At 41.5% G+C, this 19088-nt stretch overlaps 1 protein-coding gene and 2 non-coding genes across 3 annotated transcripts in view; 1 reads left to right on the forward strand and 2 right to left on the reverse strand.

Annotated features, from left to right (window-relative positions):
• The window catches only part of Rsbn1l (round spermatid basic protein 1 like), an 80253-nt gene that overhangs the window by 35038 nt on the left and 26127 nt on the right, over positions 1-19088 (forward strand). Inside the window, exons 7-8 of the mRNA XM_023724318.1 lie at positions 15644-15781; positions 18323-18465. Of these exons, the coding sequence (XP_023580086.1) occupies positions 15644-15781; positions 18323-18465 (281 nt within the window). The remainder of the gene's footprint in view (positions 1-15643; positions 15782-18322; positions 18466-19088) is intronic.
• Positions 17768-17869, reverse strand: LOC111818954. Its single transcript, XR_002822815.1, has one exon. It is a non-coding gene; the product is annotated as a small nucleolar RNA U13 (small nucleolar RNA).
• Positions 17905-18006, reverse strand: LOC111818950. The gene has a single exon (XR_002822811.1). It is a non-coding gene; the product is annotated as a small nucleolar RNA U13 (small nucleolar RNA).

The following is a 19088-nucleotide window of genomic DNA, read 5'->3' on the forward strand; positions in this document are numbered from 1 at the left end:
TGGTAGAGAAGAGCATGAGCTGGTCTTCTGTTTGATTTAAATTTGAGAAATACAGTTAGCAGCACTAGAGAAAGTAATGATCATGGGAATGGGGCCTGGGTGATTAGTACTCTTACAAGTGGATAAAACTATATAATAGTGCTAAATGTATAGTATGTATTTTATATTTTCTTGTATTTTAATATTGTAACCTTCATAAATAGTGAAGTTAGGATTATTGTAGGTAACCCACTAATTTGAACTAACTTTTTTTTTTTTTTTTTTTGTGGTACCAGGCATTGAACTCAGGACCTTGCACTTGCCAGGCAAGCGCCTAGTCTACTGAGCTATCTCCCCGCCCCAAATTAATTAATTAATTTTGTGTGTGTGATACCAGGCATTGAACTCAGGACCCTGCGCTTGCCAGGCAGGCACTTACTCTACTAAGCTATCTCCCCGCCCCCCTCAGCTAGGTCTTTAGAGTTCAAGTTTAGCTCAGACCCACAGAGTAGCATGGGCACACACATGGCTGCAGTTTGTGACATAAGCATTGTATGCTGTAGCCCTCATAGTGCACTGAGTGCCATTTCTTCAACATGCACTGGAAGCCTTGGCCACCAGCAGCTTGCAGAACCAGAACAAGACCAAGTCCATGCCGAATGTGCATTTTCATAGGCCAGCTGTAAAGTCGGAAAGGCAAGTCATGGTGGTGCACTCCTTTAAGCCCAGTGCTGAGACACTAAGGCAGACGGGTCACCTCGAATTCAAGTCTAGCCTGGGCTATACAGCAAGACCCTGTTTCATTACCTCCTCCTAAAGTCAGGGGAAACAAACGGTTTATCCTGAATGCTGTGGAATCTAAAAATGAGATGTTATGTACTCACTCCTGTGATCTTTGTACTGCCAGAACTTACCTCCGTGACACTGCTTTAGTAGTTTTCACAAATACTCATTTTTTTGTATGGCTTTATTTTTGAATACATGTTAGTGTGAGACATTTATACAAAATGTAAATACATATATACAAAACTCATTGTGTATATAAAGGTAAGAACATCCCCATTCTTTGGTTTTTGGTTTGGAATTCTTTTTACTTGCATAGTCCTGTTTTCCTCTGTCAGTGTCCTTTCAGGTCCCGAGAAAGTTTAGAAAGCCATGTGGAACTTGCTTTGCATTACTTCTGCATGTTGTATCATTTCTCTGTTGGTGCGGCTCTAAGGTTAGTGCTGTGGAATCACACTATATGATAAAAGTTTGTTTGATAACAGAAACATATACACGGCCTCTTTCTAAAGTTTGTAGCCTATTTCTGTTAACTTTTGTTGCATTATACAAACAGAAATTCTCCGTGGAGAGTCCCATCAGCCCTCTGTGAATCTAGCCAACCAGAGATCCTGCGTGGAGCTGGGTCTACGATGGTGGCAGATGTACTGAGCCTGTGTAGTTTATAGCATCACAAGTGTCCACATCGAGCATAAATGCCTTGAACAGCTTGGATTTTGGTATTCTTGGGGAGTTTTCGAGCCAGTCCTTTCCCCTTCCAAAGAATGACTGTGTTTCTCACATTTTTTTGGGCTGTCTGGACATTTCTTTTGGTCTCTGCCAGCTCAGCCTGAGCTGGAAAGCTTTGTGTTTTTTTTTTCAAAAAAATTTAAATTTATTTAGTGCCAGGAATTGAACTTGCTGGGCATGCACTATACCACTGAGCTATGTCCCCAGTCTAAATTTATTTTTAAGTGCTAAATTAAAAATAGAAAATTAGGGGCCGGGGAGATAGCTCAGTGGAATAAGCACTTCCCTGGCAAGTGCAAGGGCCTAAGTACAATCCCCCGTTCTCCAAAAAAAAAAAAAAAAAAAAAAAGAAAATTACACATAAGGTACGATCAAAATACATGTAGAATGTTGAAATTTAAAAAATGCATTATAGTAGAAGACACGCTTTCATGAATCCCCTAAACTGCTACCTCTTGCTGAGAACACACTTATCCCAGCACTCTTGCCACTTTCTGAAGCAGTTCTGGAGTCCTCTTCTTTGAGTGTCATTACCAGGTCTGATAGAAAATGCGGTGACCATGCTGCTTGTGTACCACCAGGTGGGAAGGTGGCTTATGAAAGGAGTACTGTGTGTGTGTGTCCACCATCTTTCCCCGCTCTGGCACTGAGAGCTCTGGTCTCTTCCCTAACATCAAAATGACCATGACAGGAAACATTTTGAATTTGATTTGGGAAATTCAGGTAACACTGAAGAAATAGTACAACTTAAAACACTCAAGAGAAAGGGCTTCAGCAGTTCTTTAGATAGAAGCAAGAATGATGGGATAATTGTTAGAAGTGAGAGAGAATAGCTTGAGGAGGATTAATTGCAGTGTCTTTTACTGTAATTTTTTTTTTTTTTTTGTGACAGGGTCTTACCGTACAGTTCAAACTAACCTTGGATTCACTATGTGGTCCCGGGCTGGCCTGAAACTTGGGGCAATCCTCCTGTCTCAGCCTCCTGAGTGTTGGGGTTACAGGTGTGTACCACCACACCTGGCATTACTGTATTAATTAATTATTATTTTTTTTGCGGAACTGGGGATTGAACTCAGGTCCTTGTGCTTGCCAGGGAAGCGCTTATTCCACTGAGCCTCTCCCTGGCCCCTGTATTAATTTATTAAGCAATATAGTGATACATTATTATCACTGTAATAAATTTTTTTTCTTCATTTTTTTAGAGAAGAGTCTACAGGGCCTACAGGATATTCAGGGTCTTACTACTAGATGGGACTTGTAGTGATTCTCCTGTTTACAGCCTTCAAAGTGCTGGGATTACAGGCACGCACCACCATGTCCAGTCTCAATCACCATCTCAGTGAGCCCCGGGGGTGGGGCTGGCACAACAGGCCCAGGAATCGAACCCCCAGCCCTTGTGCCTGCTTGCAGGTGCTTTAATCTGCTGAGCTGTTTGGCCAGCTGTACATCATTTTTTTTTTATTTTATTTTATTTATTTGTGTGTGTGTGTGTGTGTGTGTGTGGCCAGCTCAGCCCACCAGGGGGCGGGCTGGCTGGCATGTGGTGCTGGGGGATTGAACCGCGGTCCCTGTGCTTTGCTAAGCTTGTTCTAAGTAGGTGCTTTCGACCACTGAGCCATCTCACTAGCCCCTGTACATCATTTTTTAAAGATGAAAACATTCAGTCTAAGAGTTTTTGAAATCTGCAGTATATTATCTGTAGCCACCATACTGTGCAATCACATCCTCATACTTTTTACTCTGACCCGCTCCTAACTTAGTACCTATGGATCTGCCCCCCCAATCCCCAGGCCTAGAGTCTGGGAAGCACAATTGCTGATCAATTTTTATGAGACAGACATTTTAGATGGAACATATGAGTGACATCGTGAGCTATGTGCTTTTCTATGCCTGGCTTCTTTTGCTTAACATGGTCTCCAGCTGTAGTCATATTGTCACAAGTGACAGGATTTCTTTTCTTCCTCCCTCCTTCCTTTGTTCCTTTCTTTTGTGGTACAAGGGATGGAAACCAGGGATGGAAACTGGGGATGGACCGTGTAGGTCTGTCGCTGACCTACATTCCCCCACACCCTTTATTTTTTGAGACAAGGGCTAAATTGCCTAAGCTGGATTTGAACTTGGAATCCTCCTACCAGAGTACTGGGATTATTGGCAACAATATAATTATTATAGGCTGACTGAGTAATTTTCTATGTCTTATATGTGCCGTAAAACACTTTCTTCTGCCTGTTCGTCAGTTGCTGAACACTTACGTTGGTTCTATTTCTTGGCTGCTGTGAGTACTGATATGGTGACCTGCTGCTGGATGGAGTGGGAGTGCATTTGTCTCTTGATGTTCCCATGTCACATCCTTTGAGTGGGCCCAGCAGTGAGGTTGCTGGGTTATGTGGTAGTTCTGTTTTTAACTTTTTGTGGAACTTCTGTATTTTGTACTAATGTATATTCCTACCAGTGGATTGTAAGGGTTTCTTTTCCAGTGAATCTTTTTTTTTTTTTTTTTGGCAGCATTGGGGATTGAACTCAGGCCCTTGTGCTTGCCAGGCAAGTGCTTATTTTACTAAGCCATCTCCCTGGTCCCTCTAATAAATGTTTACCATGAGTTTTATCTTCTTTCTTTTTGATTAACAGCCACTCTTACCAGAGTGAGGTGATAGCTTATTGTGGTTTTGATGGGCATTTCCCTGGTTAGTAATGTTGAGCATTTTTCATATACAGTTTGGCCACTTGGGCTGCTTCTTTTGGGAAAGGTGTAAGTTTGTTGCCCATTTTAAAATTATTTTTCCTGTTGAGTTATTTCAAGTTCCTTATGTATTCTGGATATCAATCTCATCAGATTATAGTTCACAAGTATTTTCTCTCATTCTGTAGGTTATATCTTCACTATGTTGTTTTCTTTACTGTGCGAAACCTTTTTAGTTTGATACAACCTTACTGTCTGTTTTTGCTTCTGTTGCTCATGTGTTTGTGGTCTTGTGGAGAAAAATCCTTGTCCTTTACAATGTGCACAAGTATTCCTGTGTTTCCTCATAGTATTTTCGTAGTTTGAAGTGTTACGCTTAAGTCTTTAGTTCATTTTGAGTTGATTTTTACTACTTAGTGAGATAGGAATCTAGTTTCATTCTTCGGCATGTGGACATACAGTTTTCTCAGCAGCATTTATTAAAAAGACTGTCCTTTTCACAGTGTGTACTTTAGTAGAAGAAATTATGAAAGTCTTTTGGCTGTAGATCTGTCAGGTTTATATTAGACTATTTTTTGCATTGGTCTCTACCTTGGATTATTTATTTATTTTGGCCATTAACACATTGTTTTGATTACAACAGCTTTGTAATAATGTATTTTGAAGTCAGGTAGTATAATGCTTCATGTGTGGTTCTTTTTGCTTCATATTTAACTATTTGGGTTGTTTTGTGGTTCTACACAAATTTTAACAGTGTTTTCTCTTTTCTGTTTCTGTGAAAAATGCCACTGGTATTTAATAGGGATTGTATTGAATCTGTAGTTCTGTTTGGACATGGACATTTTAACCATGTTGTATTCTTTTAGGGCTGGGGATGTAGCTCAGCAGTAGAGTGCTTGCCTAGCAAGTGCAAGGCCCTGCGTTCAGTCCCCAGTACCACACACACAAAAACCCAAAACAAACAAACAAAACCTAAAAAACATATTCTTAAGAGTTTGGGGAGAGAATCTTTCCAATTAACTGCTAGATTCAAAAATCTTCTAGAGATTCTCAGGATCATTGCCTTGCCCATCTTCTACATATAACTGTACGGCTTGGCATTGTCATGTTTCCTAGCTCTTTTCCTTTCCCTCTCTTGATTAGTTAGTCCTCGAGATCCTGCTTTCCTTTTACTTGTATTGTACCTTTCTATTTGTATTTTTTCTTTTGGGTTCTTTTTTAAAAAAATATTTATTTTATTTTTATTTATTACATTTATTTATTGCGTGTGTGTGTGTGTGTGTGTGTGTGTGGCCAGCTCAGCCCACCAGGGGGCGGGGCTGGCTGGCATGTGGTGCTGGGGGATCGAACCGAGGTCCCTGTGCTTTGCCAAGCTTGTTTCAAGTAGGTGCTTTAGACCACTGAGCCATCTCTCCAGCCCCTCTTTTGGGTTCTTATACTAGGGAAACTATACGATATTTACACATGTATGTCTGGTGACTCATCCACATGGCTGACACAACAGTTCTACAATCTGAGGTACAGGATCTCAGGATAAATCCTGAGGGGATTTCACTGACCTTATCAGACCCAAAAGCTATAACTCTTGTTGCATAGGTCCTGCTTTACCTTGGTCTTAACCATCCAGCAGAAAAGTATAAAAACAAAATATAAGAAGTAAAGCTATGGTGTTATGTTGAGCTGTAGGGGACTCAGGTCAACAATTTCTGACATTGCCAGTCAAGTGAAAGACCCAATACTATTAAGGGCGACTGGACTCTTTTAGAATATTTTGCTGAGTTTACACACCTATAATATTCAAATAACGGAACTTAACAAAAAAAGGGGATATAGATGAATGTCCATTTTGTATCTGTGTATTCAAAGCGGTTAGGATAGATATATAGTTACATTCTCTTAATGAATAGAGGGATTTGTTCTAATAGTGTTTGTAAATAGGATATCATGTCCGCATCTTGTACAGCAATTAGCCACTAGGAAGAATGTATGCAATGTGTTAATTATTGAAACTGTCCTACCAATTTGGTTTGAAACTGTCTCAGTGCTGTTTGTTTCTCAATAAAATTATGGGAAAAAAATTGTAAAAAAAAAAAAAAGAGTTTGGGGATATAGCTCAGTGGCACAGTGCCTGCCTGGCAAGCACAAGGTCCTGAGTTCAATTCCTGGTACCAAAAAATTAAAATGTGTTCTTCTACTATGGGATGACTTTCCATGGTGTCAGTCCTTTCGAGTGTCTTTAGTGAATGTTGTATAGTTTGCATTATAAAGATATTTCATATTTTTGGTTAAATTTGTTCATGGTAGTTTATTTACTAATTTGTAGCTATTGAAAATGGTATTGCTTTCTTGATTTATATTTCAGATAATGAACTACTGGTATATAGCAACACTATTGATTCATTTTGTATGCTGTAAGTTTGTTGGTTTCCTTTTTTGGTCCTACTGGATTTTTCAGGGAAAAGGTTCATTTTCGAGCTGGTGGTGCTTGTGTGGCTGGCGGCTGGTGCATGTCAGCTAGGGTTCTGGCCCCGTTTCTCTGCTCATGCAGCGGGTTTCTCAGACTCCTCCACATGGTGGTGATGAGGGTAGAGAAGTGAAGTTTACCTTGTAATGTTAGGTGCAGTGTGGTCATTTTGCACATAATCTAGCTTACACGCTTGGGAAGAATTGGGGGCCATTTGTCATCTACCACATCTGTCTGCTTTTCGGTGGCATCTGTCTGTTTCATTCAGATATTTTCATTGTACTCCTGTGTCTCACATGGAAGGAATGCAGAAAGGCAAGTGAAACCGTCTTGTCTGTCAAGAAGTGAGTGAGGCTAGCAAGCCACGCTGTTTAATTTTCACCCAGAGGGCTGCCAGAGCCACTGTGAGCATATGGGAACTGGAGCGATTTTCTTGTAAGCCATCCTTCCCCCAATTCCGTACTGTCTAAATGTTATTTGTATTTTATTCTTGTTCCGAATTGTTCCTCAGGTGACTTAGGCCATAAAAGAACTGATATTTACAGATCTTTTCTTTCTTTCTTTCTTTCTTTCTTTCTTTCTTTCTTTCTTTTTTGTAGTAGGAGTTGAACTCAGGATCTTTTTTTTTTTTTTTTTTTTTTTTTGTGGAACCAGGGATTGAACTCTGGCCCTTGTGCTTGCCAGGGAAGTGCTTATTTCATTGAGCCATCTCCCTGGCCCCTGAACTCAGGATCTTGTGCTTGCCAGGCAGGCACTTATGCTGCTGAGCTATATTCCACAAAGATCTATTCTTTTAATAATGAGTTTTTAAATAGATGACCTATTAAACCTGATTTTGTGTAGAGCCTGCAGCGTTTGAACTGATGCTGTGGTCTCTCATTGTGAAACAGTGCCAGCTCTGAAACTGTGCCTGCCGTTGTACTAAATCTTCACTTCGACCATTTGTGCCTGTGCCAGCTTCTTCATGCTTGTGAGCTGATCCATGTGAAACTTTCCTATGACAGGCACCAAATACTAAAATTGAGAAAAGAGATTTTAAGTTCAAAATGGCTAACGAAAATTTAATTCTTATCTTGGTTGAAGTTATATACAGTTTTGAAGTCAAGTACTGACTCCATGTCATCGTTGGTTACCTGTTGGAAGTATGGGCTGGCTGGGATGGGGACAGCTCCCACTGTGGCTTCCGCTTTTGGGTCTCAGGATCCAGAGTTGGCATCTGCAGGGCAACAGTGGGCGGGCCTCGCCTTCCCTCTTAGCCTGTAGAAAGCACCATCAAGCTCCAGCCAGCAGCAGCTGCCTTCTTACCCCTCATATCTGGCTTCTGTATTTATTCTGTTTCTCTGTTTTCTTCAAGTAGGTGCTGGAGCTGGGCATACTGGTACACACTTTAATCCCAGAACTTGAGGCTGAGGCAGGAGGATCATGAATTCAGGGCAGGCCTAGCCAACACAGTGAGACTGTCTACCCTCCCACCCCCCATCACACACACACACACACACACACACACACACACACACACGTAGGCCTTTACAGGCTAAGTGGCTAAATATAGGTCTTCTGTGTTGTGAATCACAGTTACAGTCTACAGAACTTCTGTTGTCTTGGAATGTTGATGGGTACACTACAATAACTACAACATTTTTGAATTCCAATATTTGGTGTTACTACCAGACCAGGTAATCTGCTTATTTGCAATAGTCGGTGTGTGCTGGGAAATCTCTCAGGCAGGAAGGATTCCCAGACCAGCTGCAGTGCAGAATCCACTTTTTAGAGAACACATTTTGGGAACAGCAAGTTAGCACATACGAGCTGTTCCCTGTGGTCTTTTTAATATTACTCTTTAGCACTATGTCTGGTCTTTCTTTGTTGCCTAAGAAGTAAAACTGGCATTAAGTACTACCATTTTATTTTTGGTGAGGTTTTCCTGTTAGGAAGGGTACTTTTTGTAGCAAGGGTATCCCAGAATTATAAGGACTACTTTTTAATTTAAATTTATTTTAGAAGCTAGGGAGGTGGCTTAGTAGAATAAGTGCTTGGCTGGCAAGCATAAGGGCCTGAGTTCAATCCCTGGTTCCACCAAAAAAAAAAAAAAAAAAGAAATTTATATGAGGAATAATGAATAGAATTTTAGTTTAAATATAATTTAATTCACTTTCTGTTAACCAAACTTTCTGAGGTTTTGTTACTGACATTAGCAGTGGATACTCAAACTCTTTCTGCTTTTTAAAAATACAGTGTTCATAGATATCTTAGTTACTCTTGTTGCTGGGCCAAAGTACCCAACACACAAAATGAAGGAAGGAAAAGTTTATTTAGCTCAGTTTGTGGAGGTTTTAGTCCATACTCAGCTGGGTCCAGGGCAGAGTGGCATGTGGCAGAGGGCAGCAGTTCATGGTAGCAGAAAACAGCAAAACAGCAAGAGCAAAATGGCAGGAGCAGTGGCAGCTATGGCTGCAGAGGGCGAGTCTGTCTCCCCTAAGTTACCTTTAGGCTCTCCACCCCAGGGTGGGTGTAGCACTCGCATCCGCATCCACATCCGTAATCCCAGTAGTGCTCACACCCATAATCCCAGTGGCTCAAGAGTTAATCACAAATTCTGTAAGTCTGCCCCATGACTGCATGAGGCTTTGGGGGACAACTAGACACACCATGACAATAGAGAACTAGGAGAGCAATAGGGAATCATGGCTGTGATGGTTGAGTGTTGTTTTGGGCAGGTGGGGGAGATGACACAGATATTCAGAGTAAAAACAGCACTTCTAAAAGGCATGGTTTCAATGTGTTTCTGAAAAGTATATAATGAGGTATATGATGCCTTTCTTTTGTTGTACCATTTTTGAGAGAGGTTACCTAAAATAAGACTAACCATATTGATGGTTTTTGTAGCTCAGTGGATTTCTTTTTTAAGGAGTAATAGTGATGCATTTTATTTTTTTTATTTTTAAATTTTATTTATTTATTTGTGTGTGTGTGTATGTGTGTGTGTGTGTGGCCAGCTCAGCCCACCAGGGGGAGGGGCTGGCTGGCGTGTGGTGCTGGGGAACCAGGGATTGAACCGCGGTCCCTGTGCTTTGCTAAGCTTGTTCTAAGTAGGTGCTTTAGACCACTGAGCCATCTCACCAGCCCCTAGTGGTGCATTTTCAAGCAGTGACTTGTTTTGGTATTTTTTCAGATTAATTTTTTTAACGGCATCTGAAAACTGGTGCTTTGGCCAAGTGTGGTGGTACATACCTACATCCCAGCACTCTGGGAGGCTGAGGCTGTAGGGTTGCAGTTTCAAGTCCCACCTGGGCAATTTAGGAAGTCCTAGTCTGTAGGGCTGGGAATTTAGCTTAGTGCCAGGGCCCTGGGTTCAACCGTCCATCTGTCTGTCTGTGTCTGTGTCTGTGTCTGTGTCTGTGTCTGTGTCTGTGTCTGTGTCTGTGTCTGTGTCTGTGTCTGTGTCTGTGTCTCTGTCACATGCACACATGCACCCCCCCACACACACAGAAAGAAAACTGATGGCTTGCTAGCTTATTGAAGTGAACAGCAGCATCAGTAGTCTCACAGCCAGTTTTATGAGGATGTGAGGTTTTCGAGATAAATGATTTTTCTAGGTAATAGATGTATACAGGTTTAATTTCCAAGATTTGAGTAAAGATAGCCTTCTTAAAGATTTGTCTAAAGACATACACTAGAATGTAATTGTCATTATGCTGCCATAGAGCAGTGACCCGGCCTTTCAGGAACCAGGGACTGGATTTCTGGAAGACTTTTCCGCTGAGGAGGTGGCTGGAGGGCATGGTTTTGGATGGCTCACAGGGCACGCACAGTTGACAGAAGGGCCTGTGCTCCAGCAGGGCCTGTGCTCAGGTGAGAATCCAGGACCCACACGGAGCTGGCAGGAGATGGCACTCAGGTACTGATGAGCTCCGGTGGCTGTGTGTGTAGAGGAAGCCGCCCACCCTGTGCTCTGTGGCCACAGCCCTGTCCTGCTCACCCAGGGCAGCTTCAGGCATGCTTCTTCCAGCCTCTCCTCTCATGGCAGATGTGTATTTGTCCCATCTGACTGGAGAGCTGTGCCTAGTGCAGGGACAAACGGTAAGCCAGTCTGTGGCATTGGTAGTATTCGCCTGTACTCTGTTTACATCCTGACTTTACCCTCCTGCCCCCCTCTGCCTTTGAGTTCTTCCTAGTCATGAGCGCTGGACGGAGTTGAGGCTTTGTCTGCATAGGGTATTGTGGAGTAATTCTATTCTATATAATAGCAAACTGTGCATATTTCCTGTATAATGTTGCAATAGAACAGTGGTTACCAAAATTGGGAAGCATTTCTGTTTCTGTGAAAAATGCCTGTCTTTTAAAAAAAAAATCTTTTGTCTATTTATTTATTTTTTATTTGGTACAGGGTATTGCTATGCAGCTCAGCCTCGTAGTGATCCTCCAGTCTCAGCCTCCCCAGCACTGGAATTTTAGGGGTGCACCACTATGCCCAGTTTTGGTGGCTGGTATGATATTCCTGGGGTTCCAGGGCTGGTAGGGCATGTGGTACTGGGGATTAAACTCAGGTCTTTGTGCTTGCCTGGCAGGTGCTTAGACTGCTGAGCTCTCTCTCCAGCCCCCCTTTTAATCTTTTACTTATTTATGAAAGCCTGGGTTTTTATCTTTGGTTCTATTTTAACAGCTTAGACACCAGCTATATATTTAATAAAGAGGTACATACTTCTTGAATGTGGCTGGGTGTGATAGTGCACAGCTGTAATCCCAGCACTTAGGAGGCTGTGGCAGGAGGATCGTTGGGAGCTAGACAGTAAGGTCAAGGCCAGTCTGAACTACATAATGAGACCCTGTCTCCAAAACCAAACCAAAATAAAACAAAACTTTTTGAATGTGACTACACTGTTATGTGTAATTTTCCGTATTTAAAACATTAATTGAATGGTCCCTATTGATTTTGTGAAATGATAGATATTTTAAAATATGTTATAACATTTTAAAATTCAAATTACTTTGCAGGTTAACATTTTTGATGTATTCGCTTTTATTTTTAAACTGAATTTTAATTTGAAATGTATTTCATTTACTTATTGTAATATTATCTTTAATACTTGGCAATTAAATGTCTTGGGAGAAATTCACTATTTTGTATTTAACATCATAGCTAAGCATGTACAGATTTTCCTCATGGAATTCCCTAGGAGAACTTACCATATTTCCTAATAAAATTTACCTTTGATTTTTATAGTGGGTAAATAAGATCTACTTTATAGTTTTAGCACATTTGGGTTGAAAGGAAGAGAGGCCTATATGTTTGTGAGTTGTATATATAATCTATGTGTTTGCTTCTATTTTGCCTTGAAATAGGGAGAAGTAATCATTTAGATTTGTTTAGGATATTTAAGAATATAATGCATGTAGAGGATGTATTACTTATAAAATTTAGTTTTCCCCAAATCTTTTGAAATAATTATGAATTTTAAGGGGATCACACTTTAAAAAAAAATCTGCAAAAGGTAGTGTCTTCTTAAAGTGGTCCCAAAGGTACTTGGGATGCAGGATAGGAGAAAAACTTAATTTATTTGGCCAGATGTCCAGCCTGTGCTCATTTAGATATGCGTTTCTTTTTCTTTTCTTTCTTTTTTCCCCCTTTCTGTATTTAGGACAGAGTCTACAGAATCTGCAGGGTCTCACTATGTAGATCGGACTCGTAGTGATCCGCCTGTTTTCAGCCCCCCAAGTGCTGGGATTACAGGCCCGCGCCACCCCACCCAGTCTCAATTGTCTTCTCAGTGCGCCCTGGGGGTGGGACCGGCATGGCATGCAGGGGGTCGAACCCTGGTCTCTGTGCTTTGCCTAAGCAGGCACTTTAGTCCACTGAGCTATTAGGCTTACCCTAGACATGCATTTCATGGTTTTTGTTTTTGTTTTTTTTTTTTTAAAAAAGAACATTTATAAATCTGAAAGTAAAGTAGTGCAAATGTATAATCTGAGTGGAATGAGATGGCTAGGTCAGTGATATACATTTACTCAGTGAAACATTCTAACCTGAATCACAATATCTCCTCAGTGAAAGTGAAGTATGTGGGTTGTGGCCAACAATATCATTTGTACCCCTGCTGCCCAAGAAGCTGTGTTCAGTGATACATGTTATTACTCATTTTTACACTGGAGAATTTTACTCTGCAGGGCTGAAGATTAACTTTGTTATTAATTAGCCTTGGTTTTCTGACTACTAACTGTATTTGTCTCCTACTTTTTTTAGTTTTGTAATGGCATCTTTTTTCAGACTGGAAGTAGTTATCTGAATTGTATGATAATAACTAGGGTAGAATGCACATGTTGCAAGTATTTAAGGAGTAATTTTGTGGTTAGTGGGGCCTCATTTTACATACTAGGTACAATGATGGTAGTCTAATTTGAGACTTAAGGTTTCCTCAGATGGTTGTCTGGGCCCCTGGGTCCGTGGGCCTTCACATTAAAAGAGCATTCTTTGTTGGTATGACTTTTGTAGGCGTGTGTTTAATCCTTGTGTGTATTCTCTTAAAGAAGTCTAGTGAGCAGCAATGCATTTGGCTTACTTTAAAAGTATGTTTAGTGTATCTGTTTCCTTGGGAGAGCTCATAAAATTGAGCCATGTTTATTTAGTATTTCAGAAGAATTCACTCACTGAAAATTCCTCTTGTAAAGGCCACCTTTCCTCCTCAGGATAAATGATCCACAGTACTTAATAGACCATTAGGTTGTTTTTTTCCATACTTAGATATATACTTTTTTTTTTTTTTTTTGTATTTTTTAGGAAAGGGTCTACAGGGTGTTCAGGGTCTCACTACTAGATCAGACTTGTAGTGATCCACCTGTTCACAGCCTCCCAAGTGCTGGGATTACAGGTATGTGCCACCAGTCTCAATTGCCATTTCAACGTGTTCTGGGGTGGGGCTGGCCCTGGCATGGCAGGCCTGGGGATCGAATCCCTCGCCCCTGGGCCTGCTTGCAGGCACTTTAATCTGCTGAGCTCTTTGGCCGGCCCTACTTTATTTTTTGAGATGGGATCTCACTATGTAGTTCAGGCTGGCCATGAACTCTTAGCAGTCCTCCTGCCTCAGCCTCCCCCAGTGCTGGGTTTAATTGTAATCATTGTTGATCCTGTGATAGAGAATGAACCACCTAGGCAGTAAGAGTTTCATTCTTGCTTTGTTAGAACCTAGTAGTGGTTTTATGAGATATTTAGCTTACTTAGATGAGCAAGTTGATGCATAGGAAAGTGACCTAATTGTATTTACCTTCCTAAACTGCTGTTTAAAAGCCAACTGTTATATTTCAAAACACTTGGAAATTTGTGCTTTATGCTATAACTTGTTTGATTTTACGTCCTAAAATTTTTTTGGTACTGGGGCTCAAACCTAGGGCTTCTTGCATAGTAGGCGAATACTTTGGTACTGAGCTCTCCTCCCAAGCCCAGACTTCATCCTTCACATTCTCAAAACTTGCGTGGTCACAGGTAGATCCAAGGCACACTTGATGTGCTGTCTTCTCTCAGTTCACTGGAGGCAGATTGACATTCAGTGTGGATGACTGCTTTCTCCATGGGATGCTGTCCCTGCATCTAGACACTAGAACCTGAGGGTGTAGAGTCAGTTCCTGAACTTGAAGCTCAGCAGTGCTGGAGATGAATCCCTTGGAAGAGACAGGAACAAGGGGAGACCAGAAGTAGTAGGCTGGGGTGTGGGTACCAGTATTTGCAGTAGGGGACTTGGGGGGAGTGATTTGGGCTCTGAGAAGTGATCCTTTGATAGCCTATGAAAAGCCAAGTTTGTAACTTTGATAAACTTGTTAACTTGGAATGAATGTGTCCTACTGCTTTGTCAGTTATGATAGAGAAGATTCTCTGTGTTAATGAAATTATCCTGGTAGGATTTTCATGTCATGTTGGGCTTAGCCACTCTGTTGTGTGTTCTGTGTCAATGCTGCACGGGCCATGAGAGAGGACTGGAGAATGTCTCTGGGGAGTGGATAAAGCTTGGCTGCTGTCCATGTTCCCTCAGACACAAGGCTTTCAGTTTTCAGAGTTAATCTTGGGCGCACTGGGGTGGGTTGATCTTCTGAATTTTGTGGGTACAAAGAGTAATTCACAGAAAAAGAGTTCGCTTATACTTTGTTTATGAAAAGAAATTTTGCTTAAAATGAAGTCTTGGGGCCAGGGAGATGGCTTAGTAGAATAAGTGCTTGCCTGGAAAGTGCAAGGGCCTGAGTTCAATCCCTGGTTCCAGCAAAAGAAAAAAAAATGAAGTCTCAACTTATTTACTAGTTAGTATATGAAACACATAGGTTTGTCAGGTTTTTAAGTGTACTTTTTAAAATCCTGAGGTTTAGGCTGCTGTATTTTAGCTCTGTGAACTTCACCTCCATGGTACCACTATCGCTTACGGCTTTATAGAATCATGTTTCCGTTAGCAGTTTGAGATAGAACACCCAGCTAAGGAAAGGAAGGGGATTTAGATGCTTTCTGAAGGTCACATAGCTGGTAGACAGCAAAGCTGATGTGAGACTGAGCAGTTTTTCATCAGAGTTAATAGCTTAACTATTTATCACCTAACTAGACTTAGGAAGGAAGAACATCCCTACTGGCTCTTTAAGCATAAAACCAGTAGAGAGGGTACTGCAGCTCTTCCAGAGGGTAAGTGAAAGCTTCTTATAAGAAAGTATGAACCAGTACTTTAGAAAAAGGCAGGCATATCAACTTTTGAATTGAATTTCAGTGCCATTAGAGGTCATACAATAAACTGTATTATAAAGAAATGTTATTGTCTAGAATTATGTTGTTTACCTGAGCTGTGTTTTCATAAGCAATATGAAAAACTGAAGGAAAATAACTTGATTTAGCACAAAGTTTTTATTTTTTAATGCCCTGTTATCAGCGAAGGCCTTGCTTCACCTCGTGTGTGCTCTCCAGAGACAGTGTAACTTACCGCTGCACAGCAGTAGCGAGCATTATCTTACGAGGAAGTGTTGATTAAATCCATGTTCTTCAGGTAAAGAGGACGTATTCCCACGGCACTTACAGAGCTGGCCCGATGCGACAGATAAGCTTGGTGGGAGCAGTTGATGAAGAAGTGGGCGATTACTTCCCTGAGTTCCTTGACATGTTGGAGGAGTCACCGTTTTTAAAAGTAAGAAGAGACGGTCTCAGCCTTCTAAACTACGGCTGTTGGTTCATGCTGCTGGGGATACAAATGAATGGCTCCTTCAGAGTTGCAGGCAGGCTGTCTCATTTAGATTGACAGGAAGTAGTCCGCCTGACTTCGGCCCTTACGCAGTGAGGTGGTGAGGCAGGGGGTCACAGTCTCCGGTCACTGCCTCTTTGGGAACGATGGCTCCATCTGCTCATCAGCTCTTTCTGGACTGAATGCCAGAGAACTTGAGTCCAGGCCAAATGCCTGCCAAACTAAAATGCATGGGAAACTCCACCTGTGCGTTAGCCTGGCTTGTGCCTGTGTGGGCTGAGCAGACCACTGCAACTGTCAAGGCTTCCATTTCTTCTTCTGTAAAATAAGATTTAGGCCACATAGCACAGTGCCCCATTAAATTCCTTCAAGAATTTCTAGGTTGATCCTTTAAAAAAAAATTGTTTACTTATTTGATACAGGGTCTCTGCTGTGCAGCTCAGACTCAGTGATCTTCCTCTCTCAGCCTCCCCAGTGCTAGCATTACAGGCATGTGCTATCACATCCAGTTTCAGGGCCAGCATGGCACACCTGGGGTTCCAGGGCCAGGCTGACATGTGGTACGGGGGATCAAACCCGGGTCCTTGTGCTTGCCAGGCAGGCATCTAGGCCTATCTCCCCAGCCCTAGGTCGATCCTTTCTAAAACACCTTCTGTATCCAAGAACAGTTTGTGACTGTTTGAGCGCCATGTCAGGCTGAGAGGTGGGGTAGTGCTTGGGCAGTGTGCGCATGCCTTGCAAGCAGGGCCTGTGCAACTGCAGAATGGGAGAAGATCAGATTCTCTGCAGTGTTCACCACATAATCTGATTTTCCATCCTACATGTTTGTATATCTTAGCTTTTTCTTTATTGCTATTCTATTGCTTTCTTTCCCCCATTAATCCTTTTAACTTTTTACTCCTTTTCTCTTTCATCCAACTGGTTACTTCAAGGGATTCTTATTTATTTATTTTCCTCAAGGCAGGATCTCACTGAATACCCCAGACTGGGTTGAACTTGCAGGGATCCACCTGCCTCAGTCTCCTGGGTGCTGGGATTACAGGCACATGCCATCACATGTGGCCTATTGAATAATATTTTTAAAATATTTCCAAATATTATTTAAATAGTTGCTTCAAATTTGATTTTCAAAACATTTGAGCTAAGTACATTTTAAAAGAAATTTAACAGTCCTTCCCTCTTTTAGAAGGGGATATAATTTTTTTTTTTTAAATATCATTCTCTTCATTTCATGGGCAGTGGCCTTCAGAAATACATTTCTTGTCTCTTCTCCTCTTGCTTTCTTTCCTACCTCCTACCCATTTTCTTTTCCCTTAATAAAACACTTTAATGTCTGGCTTATGCCAACAACCTTTTCAAGACAGAATTAAACAGAAGCAGATTTTAATTTCATTTGATTTCCCTTTTTGTTTTGTTAGTATTTGATTACTAACCAAAGAGCTCTCTGGCTTTTATTTATTTGGCTATTTATTTTTGAGACGGGCTTTCACTATGAGGTTCAGGTTAACCTTGATTTTTCTGTGTACCAGGATAGCCTCAAACTTAGGATCTTCTGATTTTAGCTTCCCCAGTGCTTGGATTATAGGCATGTGCCACCACACCTCTATCCATTTTTAAAACTCAGTACTCAGGCTGAGAATGGTGGTGCACACTGATCCCAGTGCTGAGGAGGCTGAGGATTGCCACAAGTTGGAGGCCAGCCTGGACTATAGTGAGACTGTCTCAGAAAGGAAGAAAAACAAGTTGAAATTTCATTTGTGGGCCAGGCATAATTGTACACCTGTAGCTGCAACAATTGGGAGGCTAAGGCATGAAGAGAGCTATGAGTTCAGGGTGAGTCTGAACTGCATAGTGAGACCTGTCTCAAAAAACCAAAACAACAAAAATCTTTTGTTGTTAGTTTTTATAGATTATTATTATTATTATTTTTTATGTTAGACGGGTAATGTGCCCACATCGTAACAAGATTTGAGGGAGGCACATCTCTTGCATAAGGCATGAATAACCAATCATCATGCTCATGAACCGAAGGATCAGTTTTTATAGATTATTATTATTATTATTTTTTATGTTAGACGGGTAATGTGCCCACATCGTAACAAGATTTGAGGGAGGCACATCTCTTGCATAAGGCATGAATAACCAATCATCATGCTCATGAACCGAAGGATCAGTTTTTATAGATTATTATTGGGAGCATTTATTTTGTTAGTTTATTACAGTCACATGCCCTGGAGGTTGGGAAGAAAGAAGAATAATAAGGGGTAAATTCAGTGTGTTGTACTTCCGGCACAGCGGGAAAATCATCTAAGAGGAATTGTTCTCTGGTGTGTTTAAGTAGAGCTTTTCAAAGGTGGATGTGAATGTAGGGGAAGGAATTCACGTAGTGAGTATTTCACCTTTGTAAGCTATGTGATGAGTGAGTGAGGGAAGCAGTCCTCTTGTGTCTATTTGGAATCATGGGTGACCATGTTGCTCTCTCTCCAGTGCACACTGCCCTGGGGGACCCTGTCCAGCCTTCAGCTAGAAAGTCGCAGAGACAGTGACGATGGCCCCATCATGTGGGTGCGTCCGGGAGAGCAGATGATCCCTGTGGCTGATGTGCCCAAGTCACCTTTCAAAAGGAAGAGGTACGTCGGACACATGCTTTTATTGCCGAGAGAGACTGATTGTATGTTGGTGTGTGTGTGTTGGAAGTTGGAAGGAGGAGGAAGGGAAAATTTAGAGCACAACTGGAATGTAAATTCAAAAGTAACTCTGATACTGCTATAATTTGTTATAAGACATTCAGTATAAATAAGACATGAGCGATGTAGGCAAATGACAATAAATTTTCAGTAGAAATGGAAAAACTGTCCCTCCTACAAAGACATTATAAACTGTTTTGAAATGAACCCAGGGGGGCTGGGGAGATGGCTCCGTAGAATAAGAGCTTGCTTGGCAAGCGCAAGGGCCTGGCGCAAGGGCCTGAGTTCAATCCCCAGTTCTGCCAAAAAAAAAAAAAAAAAAAAAAAGGAAGGAAGGAAGGAAAAATGGAATGAACTGAAGAGAAAATGCTGAGAAGCTGTGATCCCACACATGGGTTGGGCTGTCCTGGTGGGAACAAGTCCTGTACAGTGCTGTGTGTTTCCACTGGGCACACAGTCTGAGCACTGGATAAAATGATTCTATCGGGGCTGGAGAGATGGCTCAGTGGTCTAAAGCACCTACTTGGAACAAACTTGGCAAAGCACAGGGACCACGGTTCGATCCC

Source organism: Octodon degus, unplaced genomic scaffold, assembly GCF_000260255.1.
Source record: "Octodon degus isolate 3935 unplaced genomic scaffold, OctDeg1.0 scaffold00108, whole genome shotgun sequence".
Classification (NCBI taxonomy): Eukaryota; Metazoa; Chordata; class Mammalia; order Rodentia; family Octodontidae; genus Octodon; species Octodon degus.